Source organism: Hypanus sabinus, chromosome 7 (assembly GCF_030144855.1).
Source record: "Hypanus sabinus isolate sHypSab1 chromosome 7, sHypSab1.hap1, whole genome shotgun sequence".
Taxonomy (NCBI): domain Eukaryota; kingdom Metazoa; phylum Chordata; class Chondrichthyes; order Myliobatiformes; family Dasyatidae; genus Hypanus; species Hypanus sabinus.
Genome location: NC_082712.1, coordinates 15,620,036 through 15,638,551, shown reverse-complemented (window position 1 = coordinate 15,638,551; position 18,516 = coordinate 15,620,036). Strand labels below are relative to the sequence as shown.

The following is an 18,516-nucleotide window of genomic DNA, read 5'->3' as shown; positions in this document are numbered from 1 at the left end:
ACTCTTATACTCAATACCTTGATTTATAAAGGCCAATGTATCAAAAGCTCTCTTTAGGACCCTATATACCTGTGACACCACTTTTAGGGAAGTTTATCTGTATTCCTAGATCCCTCTGTTCTTCTGCACTCCTCAGTGCCCTACCATTTTCTTTGTATGTTCTACCTTGGTTTTTCCTTTCAAAGTGCAACACCTCACACTTGTCTGTATTAAACTCCATCTGCCATTTTTCAGCCCATTTTTCCAGCTGGTCCAGATCCCTGTGCAAGCTTTGAAAACCTTCCTCACTATCCACTACACCTACAACCTTTGTAAACCGTTTCATAGTACCAATGATCCAGGTTCAATTCCGAAGCTGCCTGTGAGGAGTTTGTACATTCTCCCCGTGACTGTGTGGGCTTCTTCTGGGTGCTCCGGTTTCCTCCCACAGTCCAAAGATGTACCGGTTGGTAGGTTAACTAATCATTGTAAATTGTCCTGTGATTAGACTAGGGTTAAATCAGAGGCTGCTGGGTGGCACAGCTAAAAGGGTCAGAAGGGCCTACCCTGTGTTGTATCTCTAAACCAGGCATGGGCAAACTACGGCCCGCGGGCCATATGCGGCCCGTTAAGCTTTTTAATCTGTCCCGCAGAACTTGATGAAATTATATTAATAAACCTTGTTAACGTTTTTTCCCCGCAATTCTGGCGTCTTCCCAATAGATGACACACTCTATATACATTGACCTTTGTTGAGGTGCAGCGTATTACTCCACATTTGCGCTTTACTTTGTGACCTTGTGGCGACCCATTTCCTGGCACATCCGAACCGGCTCACAATTAGCCAGCGTTCCGGCTAAGGGAGATAGCCTGCGGGGATTTGCGAGCACAGAGCTCCGCATATTGGCGCGCTCTCACTGTTCTGTCATTGTGCGGGTCGTTGTTGAGTTTTGGCACAGGGGACAATTGAATAAGAAGGAGCAGGACAAGTAGACCTGCATCTCCTACTGTTTTTGAAATAAAGACAGTCAGGAGGAGAGTGATGATAATATCTTGAAGGATAACAGAATTTTCAGTGCTTTAAAATAATAACTGTTACTATTAAAAAAAGCTGTATTTTATTCATTTAATTTTCAGTGTTTTAAAAGACATTTCAATAAATAGCTAAATACCATGGGACTTCAAAGACAGATATTTTGTTGTAATGTATTTGTTCATTTTCAATTGAAATTAAAGCACATGTTTTCTACATATCCCATGATATTTTATTTTCTCTTATGAGGTGTATTACCAAAACACTCCGTCCATCTGCTCCTGGTCCGGCCCCCCTGTCAAATTTTAGAACCCTTTGTGGCCCTCAAGTCACAAAGTTTGCCCACCCCTGCTCTAAACTAATTAATTAGCCCTAGGTAATTTCTAAAGTACGGACATGTTCCGCACAGCATTGCAGGCCAAGGGGCCTGTATCGTGCTGTAGGTTTTCTATGGTTCTAATTAGTTAAATTAAAATGGCTCCAGGGTAAGAGACATGGGTAACAAGGGATGGGTGTAGAGAACATGCCCCAGGCTCCAGGGGCACAACCAGACAATGTTGGAATCACTCCTACATTTCTCACCTGTGGCGTCAGCTCAACTTCCAGCTCTCCGCTGAGGTACTGGCGCTCAAACTCCGCATTCTCACCCACGTAGGACGCCACCATCCTCTTGATCTGCTTGGTGTGCAGCAGAAGCCCCAGGCCAAAGTTATCCACTCTGCAGAGACATTTGGGGAAAGAGGGTCAGAGGTCCAACAATCAGCCGTGAATTCCAGAGGGTGTGAAACTGGAATTTGTTGCCACAGACAGCTGTGGAGGCCAAGTCGATGGGTATATTTAAAGCACAGCTCGATAGGTTCTGGATTAGTCAAAGGTTACAGGAAGAATGCAGGAGAATGGGATTAAAAGGGGATAATACATCAGCCATAATGGAATGGTAGTGCAGACTCGATAAGCCAAATGCCCAATTTGCTCCTACATAACAAAGAATTCCCCAAGATTCAGCACCATCTGTGAGAAGTTCACACACTGCCCAGGTTTACCCGTGTTCTAGTGCCTTGCGTGGAGGTCTCCTGTTGCCTCTCACTGCTCAGCCTCAGCTTGGACCAGCATCCCCCCACCCCGCCGGACCCATTCAGTTATCGTCCTCGAGCCCCCCTAACTCATTCACCTCCTTCCATCCTGAAGCACTGTGGCGGACTCACCCCGCATTGTTGCTGACGGCCGTGATTCCCTTGATGCCAGTCTTCAGCAGGGCACCGATGAGGTTCTCTGGGATTCCGCACAGCCCAAAGCCTAATAGAGAGAGCAGGTCAGAATGGAGTCCGTTCACCTTTTCCACGGACGCTAGGAATTTATCCGGCTCTCACATGGAAGAGGCCAAGGTACAAGATTGGTTAGATAGGAGAAATGGCAGATGGAGTATAATCCTGAAAGAATGTGGAGTGTTAAGGGACAATGTGCACCTATCCCTAGTGTAATACTTTACAGTACCAGCAGGCTGGGCTCCATTCCATTGTTGTTTGCAAGGAGTCTGTACGTTCTCCCCATTACCACATGGGTTTCCTCTGGTTTCGTCCCACAGGACAAAGACGTACAGTAGGGTTAGTGAGTTCTGGGCATGCTACGTTGGTGCCAGAAGCGTGGTAACACTTGCTGGCAGCCCTAAGCACATCCCAGTTGTTGGCGCAAATGAGGCATTTCAGTGTACAGGAGACAAAGCTAATGTCAATCCTAAAAGGAGACAGCGCAGGTAGACAAGGAGATGAAGGTGGCATACTGAATGAACTGTGGGGTAGTGTAGAAGGGCCGAAGGGCTATGGCACAACTTTATATTTAGAGCTGGAATACTGTGCTCCGTTCTGCTCAGCACACTAACGATGTGTTTGCACTAGGGAGGTGCAGGGAAGATTCCCAGTTTAGAGTGTTTCACAACGAAGAAACTGGGCTTCCCTTGGAGAGTAAGAGGTCAAGGGGGACCTGACCTGATAGACGTATTACAAGGAGATTCGGGAAGATATCGAAGAACGTCCTCACTACCCGATAGGTAGCAAGGGCTTTTCTCTTTGGGCTGAAGGAGGGTAGTACATGGCGACCTATAAGTACTGTCACATTAATGGTAAAAGTTCCAGGCAGATTTATTGAGTGTGTAAGATCAGAGGTAAAGACAGAGACTTTTCCCCAGGGCAGAAATGGCTAATGGGGGAAGGGCGTAATTTCAATGTGGATGGAGAAAAGTAGATGGGGAGGAACGTCCGAGGTACTTTGTTTTAAACTGTGGTAGGTGTGTGGGGTGGTGGGAGAGACAGATACATTAGGGGAATTTAGGAGACTCTCAGATAGGCACATGGATGACAGGAAAATAGAGGGCCATGTGGGAGGGAAGAGTTAGACTGACCTTAGAGTAAGTTACTAGGTTAGCACAACACTGTGGGCCAAAGGGCCTGTACTGTTCTGAGAGGAACTCCTTTCAGAAGATGGGTGTAAGATGAGCAGTGGGTACAGGGGACTGGAGGAAGAATTCTTTCCCCACTGAGACAGTGTTTCATATCTGGAATGCAAAGGGTGGTGGAACTCTCACAATACTCCGTGTTAGCATGGGCAGGTAACTGCGGGCTGGCACAGACACAGTGGGCCAAATGGCCTGCTTTGCTGCTATATAATTCTCAGACTTGAACCTGAGGCAGAACGTTACACAGATTGAGTGTGAGTCACAGTACAGTCTGTCTGTCTCAAACATTCACCATAGGCAGTAACACAAAACACCAGAGGAAGAGGGCCTCACATCCCACCCGGACACCTCACACTCCAACTCCTGGTAACCTCCTCCCCCATGTCCCTTCTTCAGGTCCTCCTGATCTACCCATCCACCTCCAACACCATTTCTCATCTCTGCACCCTCCTCTCTTCCTATTAATCTACCCAGTCTCTGCTACACCAACCTCCATCACTGATTCCTCCCCTATCACCACACTCCCCTCCTTATATTCCATACACCACCCCCCATCTGATTCCACTATACCCAGCCTTCTGTAACCTTGGGCCCATCACCTCCCAGTCCCTGTCACTATTCCTACTCTCCATTCCTCACCTGGATCCACCCATCACCTGCCAGCCTGTCACTATCCCACTAACCCTCCTCCATCTGCCCATCATCCCCCTCACCTCCCAGCCTGTCACTATCCCACTAACTCTCCTCCATCTGCCCATCATCCCCCTCACCTCCCAGCCTGTCACTATCCCACTAACCCTCCTCCATCTGCCCATCATCACCCTCACCTCCCAGCCCACACACACTATCCCACTAACCCTCCTCCATCTGCCTATCATCCCCCCCTCACCTAGATCCACCCATCACCTGCCAACTCTTGCTCCACTCCTTCCCTTCATCAGATCACATCCTCTCAGTCCAGAAGAGGGATCATAACGCAAAATGTAAATGCCTGCTTCCTTCCACAGATGCTACCTGACCTGCCAAATTTCTCCAACTTTATTTCTCCCACTTGTACATTAAAACATGCGAAGCTTGCATCAACAACCAACGGGGATGTGCTGGGGGCAGCCCACAAGTGCCAACGCAGCATGCTCACAACTTTCCAACACTAACCTGCACAGCTCTGGAACATGTGGGGGGGGGGGGGGGGGAACCAGAGGAAACCCACGTGGTCACACAGTCTCCTTACGGACACTGACAAGAACTGAGCCCAACTGCTCATCACAGGAGCTCTAAAGCATTACGGCACAGCTAGCTGGATTCCAAGCACAGAGCACACACACCAGAGTGCCTCACCTCCCACCAGTAGCGTAGAACCATCTGGAATGTCTTTCACAGCAGCCTCGGCATCATCATAGAACTTGGTTGGCCGCTGAGCGCTAGTGGAGAAGAAACAGCTGCAACCCTGAGAACAGGAAACAGACGGGACGGGGTGAGTGATTGCTAAAAACCCTTCACATTCCAGGCCAACTTATTACCCGACACTCTCACTGTGCCTTACCGAGAAGGGGAAGGACTGGGCACTGTCCTGTCAGAAACTGTTGGGGCAGGGATGAGGCACGGAATGAATTATCCTCTACAACAGCAGTTCCCAACTTTCCATTAACCAAGAGTCCATGGACCCCAGGTTGGGGAACCTGCTCTGCACTGCCAGGACTGGGAAAAAGCAACACACATGGTATAAAGCTCTGTAAGCATGGACAGCGTAGATAACCACAGGCAAGTGAGGTTCACTATAGAACCAAGAGATTCTGTAGGAACTGGAAATCCAGAACAACAACACACACACAGCATCAGGCAGCATCAATGGAGAGGAATAAACCGTCAACGTTTCAGGCTGAGACCCTTCATCAGAACCTTAAAGGGAAGGGAAAGACGACAGAATAATAAGGTGGGGGGAGGGGAAGGAGTACAAGGTGATAGGTGTGACCAGGTGAGGGGAGGGGAAAGGTGAGTAGGTGACGAGGGATGAAATGAGAAGCTGGCAGGTGATAGGTGTGACAGGTAAAGGGCTGAAGGAGGAATCTGACAGGAGAGGAGAGTGAACCATGGAAGGAAGGGAAAGAGTGAAACTGGGGGAGGTAAAAGGCAGCTGGGTAGAAAAGGAAAGGTAAGAGGGAAAAGGGGGCAAAAATACCCAAAGTCAGAGAAATCAATGTTCATGCCATCTGGTTGGAGGCCACCCAAACAGAATACGAGGTGTTACACATCCAACCTGAGTGTGGCCTCATCACGTCAGTCGAGAAGGCCACAGACCAACACGTCAGAATGGGAATGGGAGGCCACCGAGAAATACCTTTTTTTTCAGCGAACGGGGCAAAGGTACATGAACAAAGCGGTCTCCCAATCTATGATGTGTGTCACTGACACAGAGGAGGCCACACCAGATAAAATAGACATCCCTGAATGACTTTCAGGTGAAGTGTTGCTTCACCTAGGAGGACTGTTTGTGGGCCTGAATGGTGATGAGGGAGAGGTGAAGGGGCTGGTGTACCACTTATCTCAAATAAATGAAAGGAGGGAGACAGGGAGGTCAGTGGGGAGGGACAAATGGACAAGAGTTCATAGCCATGTGCACCACACACGGTCAGATACAGGTGTAAATAAAGACTCACTTGCATCAGTATTCCATCTTTACTAGATGTTGGCGCGGCTGAGTTACAGGGAGAGGCCGGGTGGGTCTTTACTCCTTAGGCAGTAGCAGAGCAGCAGGTGCATCAGTTTGTCAGGTATCCAGAGCGTGAGTGTGGACGGTCTTCCACTCGGACTGTGGAATCCAGGACGAGAGGGCCCAGGTTTAAAGGGAGAGGGAGGGGGGAGAGATTCAATAGGAACCTGAGGAAGTGGTGGAGGCAGGACAGGTACATGGATAGTAAAGGCTGAGGGGGGAAAACATACAAAATCCTTACAGACAGCTGCAGAACAAAACCGTGATCGCTGGCGCTGTAACAGTTACACTAACCGCTCATCGTCTCCTCTCTGGGTGTTCCAGTCTCAACCCACATCCCAAAGACGTGATGAAAGGTTCCTGTAACTCATCTTAGTGCTGGAAGATGGGGATAATTAATCAGTGGAGCTAGTGGGATTGAAACTCTGGGGGCTGGTCTGGATCCAATGGGCTGAATGGCCTGTGTCATACAAGTTTATTGTACAACCAAATGAAACGACGTTCCTCTGGACCATGGTGCACCCTCAAAGCTTATATCACACACAGCATATAAAACAAAATATTACCAATTGAAACATAATTCAAAATGCATGTAGCGCACAGGAGATAGACTCAGAACCATTTCTACTGACAGGAGAAGGGGCAAAGATGGGTCACTGGCATTGTAAAGCAGAGTGCTCTCCATATGTACTGTTGTCCTGGCTTGTGTATCATTGTGACAGAGAGTGCTTGATAAATGCATTCTGTACACACACACACACTCATTCACTCTCTCTTGTAATTCTGTGGAGTTCACACAGTTCAATGTCTTCCCCCAAGTACATGTTTATAATGGGATGGCTTTATGGTGCTTTCCTGACATAGACGGTGGGATATTCCACAATGGGGATGTGTAAATGTGTACACATTGTTTGCATATGATACTTAAGGGAGATACTTCATTTATGATTACAACTACATTCATAAAAAGAGGAGATCCGTATATGCTGGAAACCCGAGCAACACACACAAATTCATCAGGACTGGAGAAAAAATGCTGAGGAGTAGATTTAAAAGGAGGTGGGGGGGGGGGGGGGGAGGGAAGTGGGGGGTAGGGGAAGGAGGAAGCCAGAAAAAAAAAGGATACACCTACGCTCCATCTGCAAGAACAAGCAGGATCTCCCAGTGGCCATCCAATTAAGCCCACTTCCCATTCCAATATGTCTATCCACGGCCTCCTCCACTGTCATGATGAAGCCACACTCAGGTTAGAGGAACAACACCTTATATTCTGTTTGGGTAGCTTCCAACCTGATGGCATGAACACTGACCTCTCGAACTTCCGGTAGTGACTCCCGCCCCTCTCCACCATCACCTCTCTGACCTTAAGTCCTTGCTGGTCCATCGTCTCTCCAGTGCTCATCTCCCCCCCCCCCCTTTTCTTTCTTCCCAGGCCTTCTGTCCTCTTTTATCAGACTCCCCCCCCCCCTTATCCAGCCCAGTATCTCTTTCAGCAACTACTTCAACCCTCCCCCTTTCACATTTCACCTTGAGTTTTTCTCTCTCCCCTCCCCCACCTTTTACATCTGCTCCTCAACATTTTATTCTCCAGTCCTACTGACGGATCTCAGCTCGAAACGTCGACTGTACACTTTTCCATAGATGCCGAGTTGCTCCAGCACGTTGTGGGTGTAACTACATTCATTGTGGGGTGCACCATATTCCAAATCATGCACAGTCTTAAGTTAACTTTGTGGGTGATTAAAGATGGTGAGGAGGGGGGGGAAGAGAGAAAGATAGAAAGCTTTTATATCTTTTTCTATCTTCACACCAGACAAAATATGAGGCTATATATTGTTTTAAGAGAGGGCGCTGATCTCTTTTTGTAAATCTTGCAGTTTTCGCCGATTTTTGACACGTTTAATACACACCCTTGCACGAAGCAGCTGTCTCCCAGTCTGCACACCCCAATCCTGATGCACCCGTGCCCCCATCATGACAGTAATGGGTCAGGGCTTGTGAGATGTATTGAGAGGAACATAGAGCAGAGAAAATGGAGGAGTGCAAGCCTGCAAAATCCACTGAACGGCAGCAAGAGGTTAGGGGAGGCTCGCAGGCCCCGTGTGACAGATTGCCTTGCCCCCCCCCCCCACGTCGGTGGCCAGATCGACAATGTGTACATGCTCTTCGGAGACACTGAGAGACTTCCAGCGTCCCCAGACAAGACCGTTCATGAAGTAAAAGGTTAAACACTAAACACATAGCCTTAGAGATGGTGTGACTCAAGCATTTTAAATACAGGTGTGTGCGCAGAGTGAGGGGAGGTGCCAGCAAAGATCACTGTGTAACTACCGAGTACATTGTAAATTAATGAATGAAGGAACCAGCCAGCAAACGATTGTCCCACTCCGACTGATAACCCAGATTAAACTACAGCATAATCTAAATCCTTACTGCAGAGAGAGATTTCACAAAGGCTTCCAAGAGTTCATTAGAGTACTGAGTTATAACACTCAGCAAATACTCCACAGGAGGCACTGACCCTCGCTCAGAGAATAGATTAATTTTATCTGTCACAAGTACATTGAAACAGACAGTGAAACGCATTCACAACCAACACAGACTCAGAACGCGCCGAGAGGCAGCCGCAAGAGTCGCCACGGTTCCAACACCAACCCTGATCCGTACATCTTTGGGAAGTGGGAGGGAAATGGAGCACCCGGAGGGAACCCTTGCAGTCTTGGAAGAACGTGCAAACTCCTCTTAGAGAGCAAGAATCTGTTCCTCGCCTCCCTCTGGTGCTCCTCCCCCTTCCCTTTCTTCCAGGGTCTTCGATCCTTTCCCATCAGATTCCCCCTTTTCCAGCCCTTCATCTCTTTCACCAATTGACTTCTTGGCTCTTTGCTTCACCAACCACCCCCCCCCCCACCCGATTCACCTACCACTTTGTACTCCTTCCTTTCCCCACACCTTCTTACTCCAAACTCTCCCCCTCCTTTCCAGTCCTGAAGAAGGGTCTAAGCTCTAAAGATTAACTGTTTACTCTTTTCCATAGATGCTGCCTAGCCTGCTGAGTTCCTCCAGCATTTAGTGCGTGTTCTTTACAGACGGCGGAGGGAATTAAACTCAGCTGGTGATAACAGGCACTGTAAAGCGTTGTGCTAATTGCTACACAACTGTAGTCGCCTGTGTTATGTGGGGTTGTAAAAATATTCACAAGCTGGAAAGACAGTCAGAGTCACTGAGTGCAGAAACAGGAAAGTGGTCAACAAGTTGCTGAAGGAGCTTCCCAACTGAACCTCCTAACCACGTCTACATGCTTTTGTGAACTGTGTTGCTGCCACAGGATTGGCTGGTTAGATATTTGCTTTAACGAGCAGGTGTAGCTAAACTGGATTGGGTATAGTGTAACGAACCGGAGGTGATTAGGGAGCTTAATGTAAAAGAACCCTTAGGAGACAGTGATCACAATATGATTGAGCAGAACTTGAAATTTGATAGGGACAGAGTAAAGTCTGATGTAGCAGTATTTCAGTGGAGTAAGGGAAATTACAGTGGTATGAGAGAGGAGTTGGCCAAAGTAAATTGGAAGGAGCTGCTGGCAGGGATTACAGCAGAGCAGCAATGGTGCGAGTTTCTGGGAAAAATGAGAAAGGTGCAGGACATGTGTATTCCAAAAGTGAAGAAATGCTCAAATGGCAAGATAGTACAACCGTGGCTGACAAGGGAAGTCAAATCAAATGTAAAAGCGAAAGCAACAAAGCAAAAATTAGCAGAAAGATGGAGGATTGGGAAGCTTTTAAAAACCTAGAGAGCAACTAGAAGAGTCATTGGGGGGAAAAGATAAAAGATGAAAGTAAGCTAGCAAACAATAACAAAGTGGAACAAAGCTTTTTCAAGTATGTAGAACATAGAAGAAAGATGAGAGTGGATATAGGACCACTAGAAAATGAGGCAGGAGAAATAATAATGGGCCAAGGAGATGGCAGATGAACTAATTCGTATTTTGCATCAGTCTTCACTGTGGAAGACACGAGTAGTGTGCCAGATGTTGAAGGGAGTGGTGGGTGCAGTCACTATTACAAGAGAGGTGGTACTCAAAAAGCTGAAAGACCAAGGGTACATAAACCACCCAGACAAGATAAACTGCATCCTTGGGTTCTGAAAAGGTAGCAGTAGACACTGTGGAGGCATTAGTAATGATCTTCCAAGAATCATTGGACCCCGGCATGGTGCCAGAGAAATAGAAAACGGCAGACGCAACTCGACTGTAAGAAAAGGAGGAAGGCAGCAGGAAAGAAATTAAACCAGTTAGCCTGACCTCAGTGGTTGGGAAGATGTTGAAATCAATTGTTAAGGATGAGGTTATGGAGTACTTGGTGTCACAGGACAAGTTCAAAGTCAGCATGGTCTCCTTAAGAGGAAACCCTGCCCAATGAATCAGTTGGAATTCCTTGAGGAGATTACAAGTAGGATAGATAAAGGGGATGCAGTGGTAGTTGTATATTTGGATTTTCAGAAGGCCTTTGACAAGGTGCCACACACAAGGCTGCTTTCTAAGTTAAGAGCCCATGGTCTTACAGGAAAGTTACTGGCATGGTCAGAGCATTGGCTGATTGGAAGGAGGCAGCGAGTGGGAATGAAGGATCCTTTTCACGTTGGCTGCCAGTGACTAGTGGTCTTCCGCAGGGGTCAGTGTTGGGAGTGCTTTTTTAAAATGCCGTATATCAATGATTTAGATGATGGAATAGGCAGCTTTGTTGCCAAGTTTGCAGATGATACGAAGATTGCTGGAGGGACAGATAGCATTGAGGAAACAGGTAGGCTGCAGAAGGCCTGAGACAGATTAGAAAAATGGGCAAGAAACTGGCAAATGAAATACAATGTTAGAAAATGAATGGTCATGCACTTTGGTAATAGAAACAAATGTGTGGACTATTTTCTAAATGGGGAGAAAAATCCAAAAATCTGAGAAGCAAAGAGACTTAGGAGTCCTTGTGCAGAACACCCTAAAGGTTAACTTGCAGGTAGAGTTGGTGGTGAGGAAGGCAAATGCCATGTTAGCATTCATTTCAAGAGTTTCAGAATACAAGAGCAGGGATGTGATGCTGAGGCTTTATAAGGCACTGGTGAGGCCTCAGCTTGAGTATTGTGAACAGTTTTGTGCCCCTCACCTTAGAAAAGATGTGCTGGCATTGGAGAGGGTCCAGAGGAGGTTCACAAAGATGAAACCAGGAACATTATGGCTCTGGGTCAGTACTCACTGGAAGTTAGAAAGATGGGGATGGGGGGGAATCTCAGTGAAACCTTTTGAATGTTGAAAGGCCTAAGCAGTAGCTGTGTAAAGGATGTTTCCCCATGGAAGGTGGGGGGGGGGGGGGTCTAGGACAAGAGGGCACAGCCTCAGGATCAAGGAGCATCCATTTCAAACAGCATGCAGAGAAATTTCTTTAGCCAGAGGGTGGTGACTTTATTTAATACCACAGGCAGCTGTGGAGGCCAGACTGTTGGACATATTTAAGGCCGAGCTCGACAGGACCCTGCATCAAAGGGGAGAAGGCTGGGAACTGGCGCTGAGGAAGGGGAAAAGAAAAGGATCAGCCATGACTGAATGCCGGAGTAGACTCGATGGGCCAAATAGCCTAATAGCTCCTATGTCTTATGGCGTTATTACAGGCAACAATCAGTTGGTGTCTAGGTGGTTTCAGGTGAGATCCTGTTTAACACAGCTCGGATCTGTAATATGTGATCACTGCCTGTTCACACATTACTGGAAAAGCAACATCAAAGTGAGACAAGTCCTGAGCCATTGAAGGAGGCTGGCAGCTCAGAGACCATTAGCCTGGGGTTATCTTCAGTGTACAGAGCAGTTAGCATGCAAATTTCTGGCTAGGTTACTCATAGAAACGCGTGCGCACCCCCCCCCCCCCCCCAGATAGATCATCTGATCTCTTGAGAAGTGTCAACATGTGCTTTTGGTTGTTAGCTCATTAATTCAGATTTGAACACATAATCCCTCAGTTTAGGAGAGAGGACAATCGATACAAATCTTCCTGTACAAGGAGCAGATTCCCCTCACAAGATTCTCAGATGAGCAGAGCACCCTACCCGCTCTTCGGCGGGGCAGGAGCTGTGAGGATAGGAGCTCGAGTTGGAAGATTCTGTGGCAACTCTCTAGCTGAAAGAAACGGCAACAAATTGGTAAGAGGTTATAGCACATTGAAATATTGCATATTGAAAGCTCAAGATCGTGTGGATGCTTGCTATAGTGGAAGGGTCTTGGACCAGAGGGCACAGCCTCAGAATAGAAGGATATCCATTTGGAACAGAGAGGAGGAATTTCTTCAGCCAGAGGGTGGTGAACCTGTGGAATTCATCGCCATGGACAACTGTGGAAGCGAAGTCATTGGGTACATTTAATGCAGAGGTTGATAGGTTCTCGATTAGTCAGGATATCACAGGTAATGGGGAGAAGGCAGGAGAATGGAGTTGAGAAGGAAAATATATTAGTCATGATGGAATGGCAGAGCAGACTCCACGGGCCAAATGGCCTAATTCTGTTCCTATGTCTTATGGTCACATCAGGGAAACCAGGCTTACCGTTATCAACCATCTATACCTCTTGCTGCCTCAGTAAAGCAGCCAACTAATTAAAGACCCCACCCACCCCAGGCACCCTCTCTTCCCTCCACCCACATTGGGCAGAAGACAAAGCCTGCAAGCCTGTGCCACTGGGCTCAAGGACAGCTTCGATCCCACTGTTATCAGACATTCCCTGGCACAATAAGACCTCACAGCCTACCTCATGGTTTTGCACTGTACTGTCTGGCTGCATTTCACTTTCTCTAAGTGCTACACTCTAGTCTGTACTTTGTTGTTGACGTTCCCTTGTACGACCTCAATGCCCCGTGCAATGAAATGATATGTATGGATGGCACGCAAGCAGTTTTTCCATTGTCCCTCGGTAGATGCAACAATAATTAACCAATTCACCACCAAGCAGGAGGTACTGCACCAGCACTCAACCTGAACAGACTGTGGGAGAAAGACAAGAAATTGAATTCAGGAATCAGTCTGAATAAAGTGTGCTCACAGAGACACTGACTGAAATCCAGGATAGGGGAATAGATTCACTGCCTCAGGTAAACACTTTGACTTCACTCAGCTCCCTGGAGTAACTTTCAGTGACACAGAAAGAGAAAAGACACAGGGCAGACAGTTATTCAGCAACAGACTCTGCAGAACGATGCTACTTGGAGAGGCCCTGTGCTACAGAGAGAGGTTGAACAAAAGGTATGTTTTTGCTGGAGTGGCAGAGGCTGAGGGGAGACATCCTAGTAGTTTATAAAGAGTTATAAACATAGATAAGGTAGAAAAAAGATTTCTTCTTTTCGGACCTTCACCTCTTCCCCCCCACCTTCATGTCCCAGCTTCCAGCTCTCCCCCCCCCCCACCTCCTGACCTATCACCCAAAAGCTTGTACTCCTTCCCCTCCCCCCACCTTCTTATTCTGGTTTCTCCCCCTTCCTTTCCAGTCCTGAAGAAGGGTCTCAGCCTGAAACATCAGCTGTTTATTTCTGTAGAAGCTGCCTGACTTGCTGAGTTCCTGCAGCATTTTGTGCGTGTTGCTTTGGATTTCCAGATGAAGGGCTTCTTCCTGCACTGGAGTGTGCTCTGCGACTAGCCCATAACTCACAAAGCTGCAGTTTCTAAAGCAAACACGAGGAAATCTACAGATGCTGGAAATTCAAGCAACACACACAAAATGCTGGTGGGACACAGCAGGCCATCTATAGGAAGAAGCACTGTCGATGTTTCGGGCCAAGACCCTTCGTCAAGACTAACTGAAAGGAAAGATAGTAAGAGATTTGAAAGTAGTGGGGGGAGGGGAAAACGCAAAATGTTAGAAGACCGGAGGGGGTGGGATGAAGCTAAGAGCTGGAAAGGTGATTGGGAAAAGGGATACAGAGCTGGAGAAGGGAAAGGATCATGGGACGGGAGGCCTAGGGAGAAAGAAAGGGGGAGGGGAGCACCAGAGGGAGATGGAGATCAGGCAGAGCGATGGGCAGAGAGGGGAAAAAGGAGGGGGGGAAGCTGTTTCTGCTCCACGAGCCCTCAGGTCCACGAGTACCAGGGTTAGACATCTGAGTGCAAAGGTCAGAGGTCAATGCATGGAGGTCAGGATTTTGAGGGGGTCCTGGGAGGCCCCATGTCTGCGGGTTTGAATCCAAGACCAAGGACTGGTGGTGAAGGCGGTCTGTCCTGGATTGGCGATGTGTCTCAGGGGAAAAGGGCTTTGTTGAGCTGCTTGCATCATTCTACTGAACATCGTGGACATGCGATGTTGGTGCCAGAATATGTGGAGACACATCCTCGTGTTGTGTTGGGTTGTTAACGCTAATGGCACATTTCACTGTGTTTCAATGCAAACGTGATAAAATCAGAATCTCTCCGTAACCTTTGGCACTCTGACCAACTATGAACCTCTCTGCTTTAAATGTACCCAATGACTCGGCCTCCACAGCCATTCGTGGCAACGAGTTCCACAGATTCGCCAGCCTCGAGCTGAAGAGATTCTTCCTCATCTCTGTTCTACAGGACACTCCTCTACTCTGAGGCTGTGCCCTCTGTACTCTGACTTCCCCCACCATAGGAAACATTCTCTCTACATCCACTGTCTAGACTTCTCAATAGATTTCAATGCGATTCCCACCTCATTCTCGAAACTCCAGTGAGTACAGACCCAGAGCCAAACGCAACTCACACATTAACCCTTTCATTCCCAGAATTATTCTCACAGAGGAAAAGGAATAAAGTGTGCATAAACACCAGCCTGCATTTATAATGCAAGAGCACTATAAAGGGGGAGGTAGACAGTATGAAAGGTGAGGGGAAGGGGTGAGATGGAGACAATAGTCTGAAGGAACCAGAATTCATAGCAACAACCTAAACGTTGGAGTAATACAGGCCAAAACTCTTCTGTGGAGGCAGAGGGATGGTCGACGCTTCAGGTCTGAGAGGTGGGGGGGGGGGGGAAGTTGCTCAATGGAAAAGGGACAAAATGAAGACACAATGGTTTGCAGAAACAGGAAACTAGAGAACAAACAGCTGTGGGAGGAACCACTGGCAGAGTCTTCGGCTAGAAGGTGAGTGGGCTAGCACAGGCACAAGACCACCCCAATCACAGCCAAACCACCTTCACAGAACACAGGCAGAACAGCCCTCAGCTGCCACGTGTAACAGAGAACAAAATAATTGTTACTTGGGATATAATGCAGTGCAAAATAAACACTAAAAATAAAAAATAAACATAAAACATCTGAGAGCTTATATACATAGAGTGACTGTATGTCCATAAAGTGACACCAGGCACAGGAGTGTCTGACAGGAAATGATAAAGTAGTGGTGGATGGGGAACGGGGTGGTGATCACCCTCACTGCTGGGGAAACAGTACGGTGCCCCTGCCAGATGCTGTGTGGCCTCATTCCTTGAGAGTGGAGCACACAGTCTGTTCACGGTCATAGATCCAGGTACCATCGCTCACGATGGTACAGGCCCTTTTCAGTATAAATGCCCTTGACAGCGGGCAAGCTGGTGCCGGTGGTGCGTTGGGCAGTTTTGACTGCGTGTCATAGAGCCTTCCTGTGCGCCAAAGTGCATCTATGTGGCTCCATACGTGGGGGTATAGGGGCACTGTGTAAGCAGAGGGGGTGGTTCAGCTGGGCATATACAGAGCCGAAGGACAGACCTGTCGCTCCCGGGGAGCTTCAGCCCGGACTCCGGGCGGGAGGCAAGGCAGACGGGCAAAAGTTTGCAGCGAGGGGGGTGGGGGAAAACACTCAGGCTGACAGGTGGGGAGGGGTGGGGTAGGGGTAAACACAGGCTGACAGGTGGGGAGGGGTGGGGGGGGTAAACACCCAGACTGACAGGTGGGGAGGGGTGGGGGGTAAGCACCCAGGCTGAAAGGTGGGGAGGGGTGGGGGGTAAGCACCCAGGCTGAAAGGTGGGGAGGGGTGGGGGGTAAGCACCCAGGCTGAAAGGTGGGGTGGGGGGTAAGCACCCAGGCTGAAAGGTGGGGAGGGGTGGGGGGTAAGCACCCAGGCTGAAAGGTGGGGAGGGGTGGGGGGTAAGCACCCAGGCTGAAAGGTGGGGAGGGGAGTGCAAGCACTTCCGTCCAATTTCCCCGGCGTGTTTTACAGAGGGGCTTGGCCAAACCCCCCGGATCTCCCAGCCCTTCCCGCTGCCCCCTGGAGCAGTTTCGGTAGCAGGTCGGTGGGGCAGCCGGCATCCCAGCCCCGCACCGCCCCTGCCGCAGGTGCAGCCGCCACCCTCCTTACCTGCCTCCAAGGGGTAAAGATGCCCCGGCTCCCCCTCAGCAGCGTGCCACGCAGAGCCGCCATATCGGAAACCCAAGAGCGAGATGATTCGAGAAGCGAAGTGAGCCGGGCCGTTTATAAAAAGCTGCAGCGGCGCACAAGCCTTAAAGCCGAGCCGCCCGCAATCTTGCCCCAATGCAGCGAACACTTTGCAACCACCTGCCCCTTCCTCCTCCGAAAACAACACAACCCCGCCCTCTGGTTCAGCTCAGGGGCTTGCGAGGCATTTAATGGTGCGCACCCTTAAATTGTCAATCAAGCCCCAGCTCAGGCGCAGAAGCTTTAAGCAGGTTCTGTGTGCGCAGGCAAAATACCGACCGTAATAAATTTTTATAAATTCCATTATCAGAACTTGCAAGTGGCAGGGAATGTGAAATTATTTAGAAAGTGCATATGCGGAGAGCGCGGGCATCGAAACCAGGGTTACATTCCCAGCTGGGGCAGCCCGCAAGTGGCGCCCAACTTTATTATCACCTTATGTACAGCAACTCCTATGCCTGCTGTCACTTTATTCACATAAAATCAGTATGTACATAAGCTATCTTATGCATTTATTGTGTTTTTATTTACTGTGTTCTTTACCTTATTGTGGTTTTTTTGTGCTGCAGTAACAGTTAACTATTTAATTTCCCTTTGCTCTTGTGTACTGAAAATGCCATTAAACAATGTTGAATCTTGAGAAGGCTGCAGGTGCTGGTATCTGGAGTAACACTGGACCTGCTGGAGATCTCAGAGGGTTAAGGGGTGTCCGAGGAGGGAATTTTGGGTCAGAACCTTGCATCAGAGGCTGGAACGGCCTGGAAACAGGCCCTTCGGCCCACTGAGCCCTGCACCTCTCCTCACAGACACTGCCTGACTCGTCAGGATGCCTAGCATTTTCTGTCCTTCCAGTGCTGCTAAATAAATGCATGTCTTTGCTCCCAAGCGAAGGCACTGTTTGCTGACATCTTATGGTATATATGTTGACTTGATATCAACCCGCTCCACCAGCAGTGTCATTTGACAGGGAAACGGGGCCTTTGGAATCAATCCACTCCACCAGACAGGGAAACAGGGCCTTTGGAATCAATCCACTCCACCAGACAGGGAAACGGGGCCTTTGGAATCAATCCACTCCACTAGACAGGGAAACGGGGCCTTTGGAATCAATCCACTCCACCAGACAGGGAAACAGGGCCTTTGGGATCAATCCACTCCACCAGACAGGGAAACGGGGCCTTTGGAATCAGTCCACTCCACTAGACAGGGAAACGGGGCCTTTGGAATCAGTCCACTCCACCAGACAGGGAAACGGGGCCTTTGGAATCAATCCACTCCACCAGACAGGAAAATGGGGCCTTTGGAATCAGTCCACTCCACCAGACAGGGAAACGGGGCCTTTGGAATCAATCCACTCCACCAGACAGGGAAACGGGGCCTTTGGAATCAATCCACTCCACCAGACAGGGAAACGGGGCCTTTGGAATCAATCCACTCCACCAGACAGGGAAACGGGGCCTTTGGAATCAATCCACTCCACCAGACAGGGAAATGGGGCCTTTGGAATCAATCCACTCCACCAGACAGGGAAACGGGGCCTTTGGCCAATGTTCCCTCTAACTTGTGACGATCAGTGTGTGCAAAAATCTTGTGCTATGCAATCTTTTGCCCAGTGACAACAACATGTGCGCACACAATAATTTCTTCAACAAAAACAGTATAAATAAGCCAGTTCTAAAATCTGCAGACAAATCATCGCAAACTCCACGTTGTCAACACCGTCCGCGTCAGAAACCAGAAATGAACTGCGGTTGTATACGATAGTGAAATACAAGTAACATGCCAATGGGGTAGACGGTCACAACCTATTGTGCGCAGTGGGTGTTCTAGAAGCAACAGAGGTGTGCGGGTGCACACTTTAGAGGGAGCGTTGCCTTTGACCCGACTCACCCAGGATAGCTGTGTAACCCAGCAAGCTAGTCCTATACAAATGGCCGCACTGGAACA

The 18,516-nt window shown here is 48.7% G+C and overlaps 1 protein-coding gene across 6 annotated transcripts in view; it reads right to left on the bottom strand.

The window, feature by feature from the left end:
- oxct1a (3-oxoacid CoA transferase 1a) overlaps nt 1-16,714 on the bottom strand; it is a 67,997-nt gene extending 51,283 nt beyond the window's left edge. For 3 of the 6 annotated variants that reach the window (XM_059974256.1, XM_059974258.1, XM_059974257.1), the window contains exons 1-4: nt 16,492-16,714; nt 4,803-4,911; nt 2,218-2,308; nt 1,595-1,730 (exon numbers count right to left, since the gene is read on the bottom strand). In XM_059974256.1, coding sequence (XP_059830239.1) covers nt 1,595-1,730; nt 2,218-2,308; nt 4,803-4,911; nt 16,492-16,554 — 399 coding nt within the window. In that variant the 5' untranslated portion in view covers nt 16,555-16,714. Of the gene's footprint in view, nt 1-1,594; nt 1,731-2,217; nt 2,309-4,802; nt 4,912-6,121; nt 6,386-16,491 lie in introns of all 6 variants that reach the window. The other 3 variants (XM_059974255.1, XM_059974260.1, XM_059974254.1) reach the window with 3 other exon arrangements.
- Nucleotides 16,715-18,516: the final 1,802 nt, after the last annotated feature.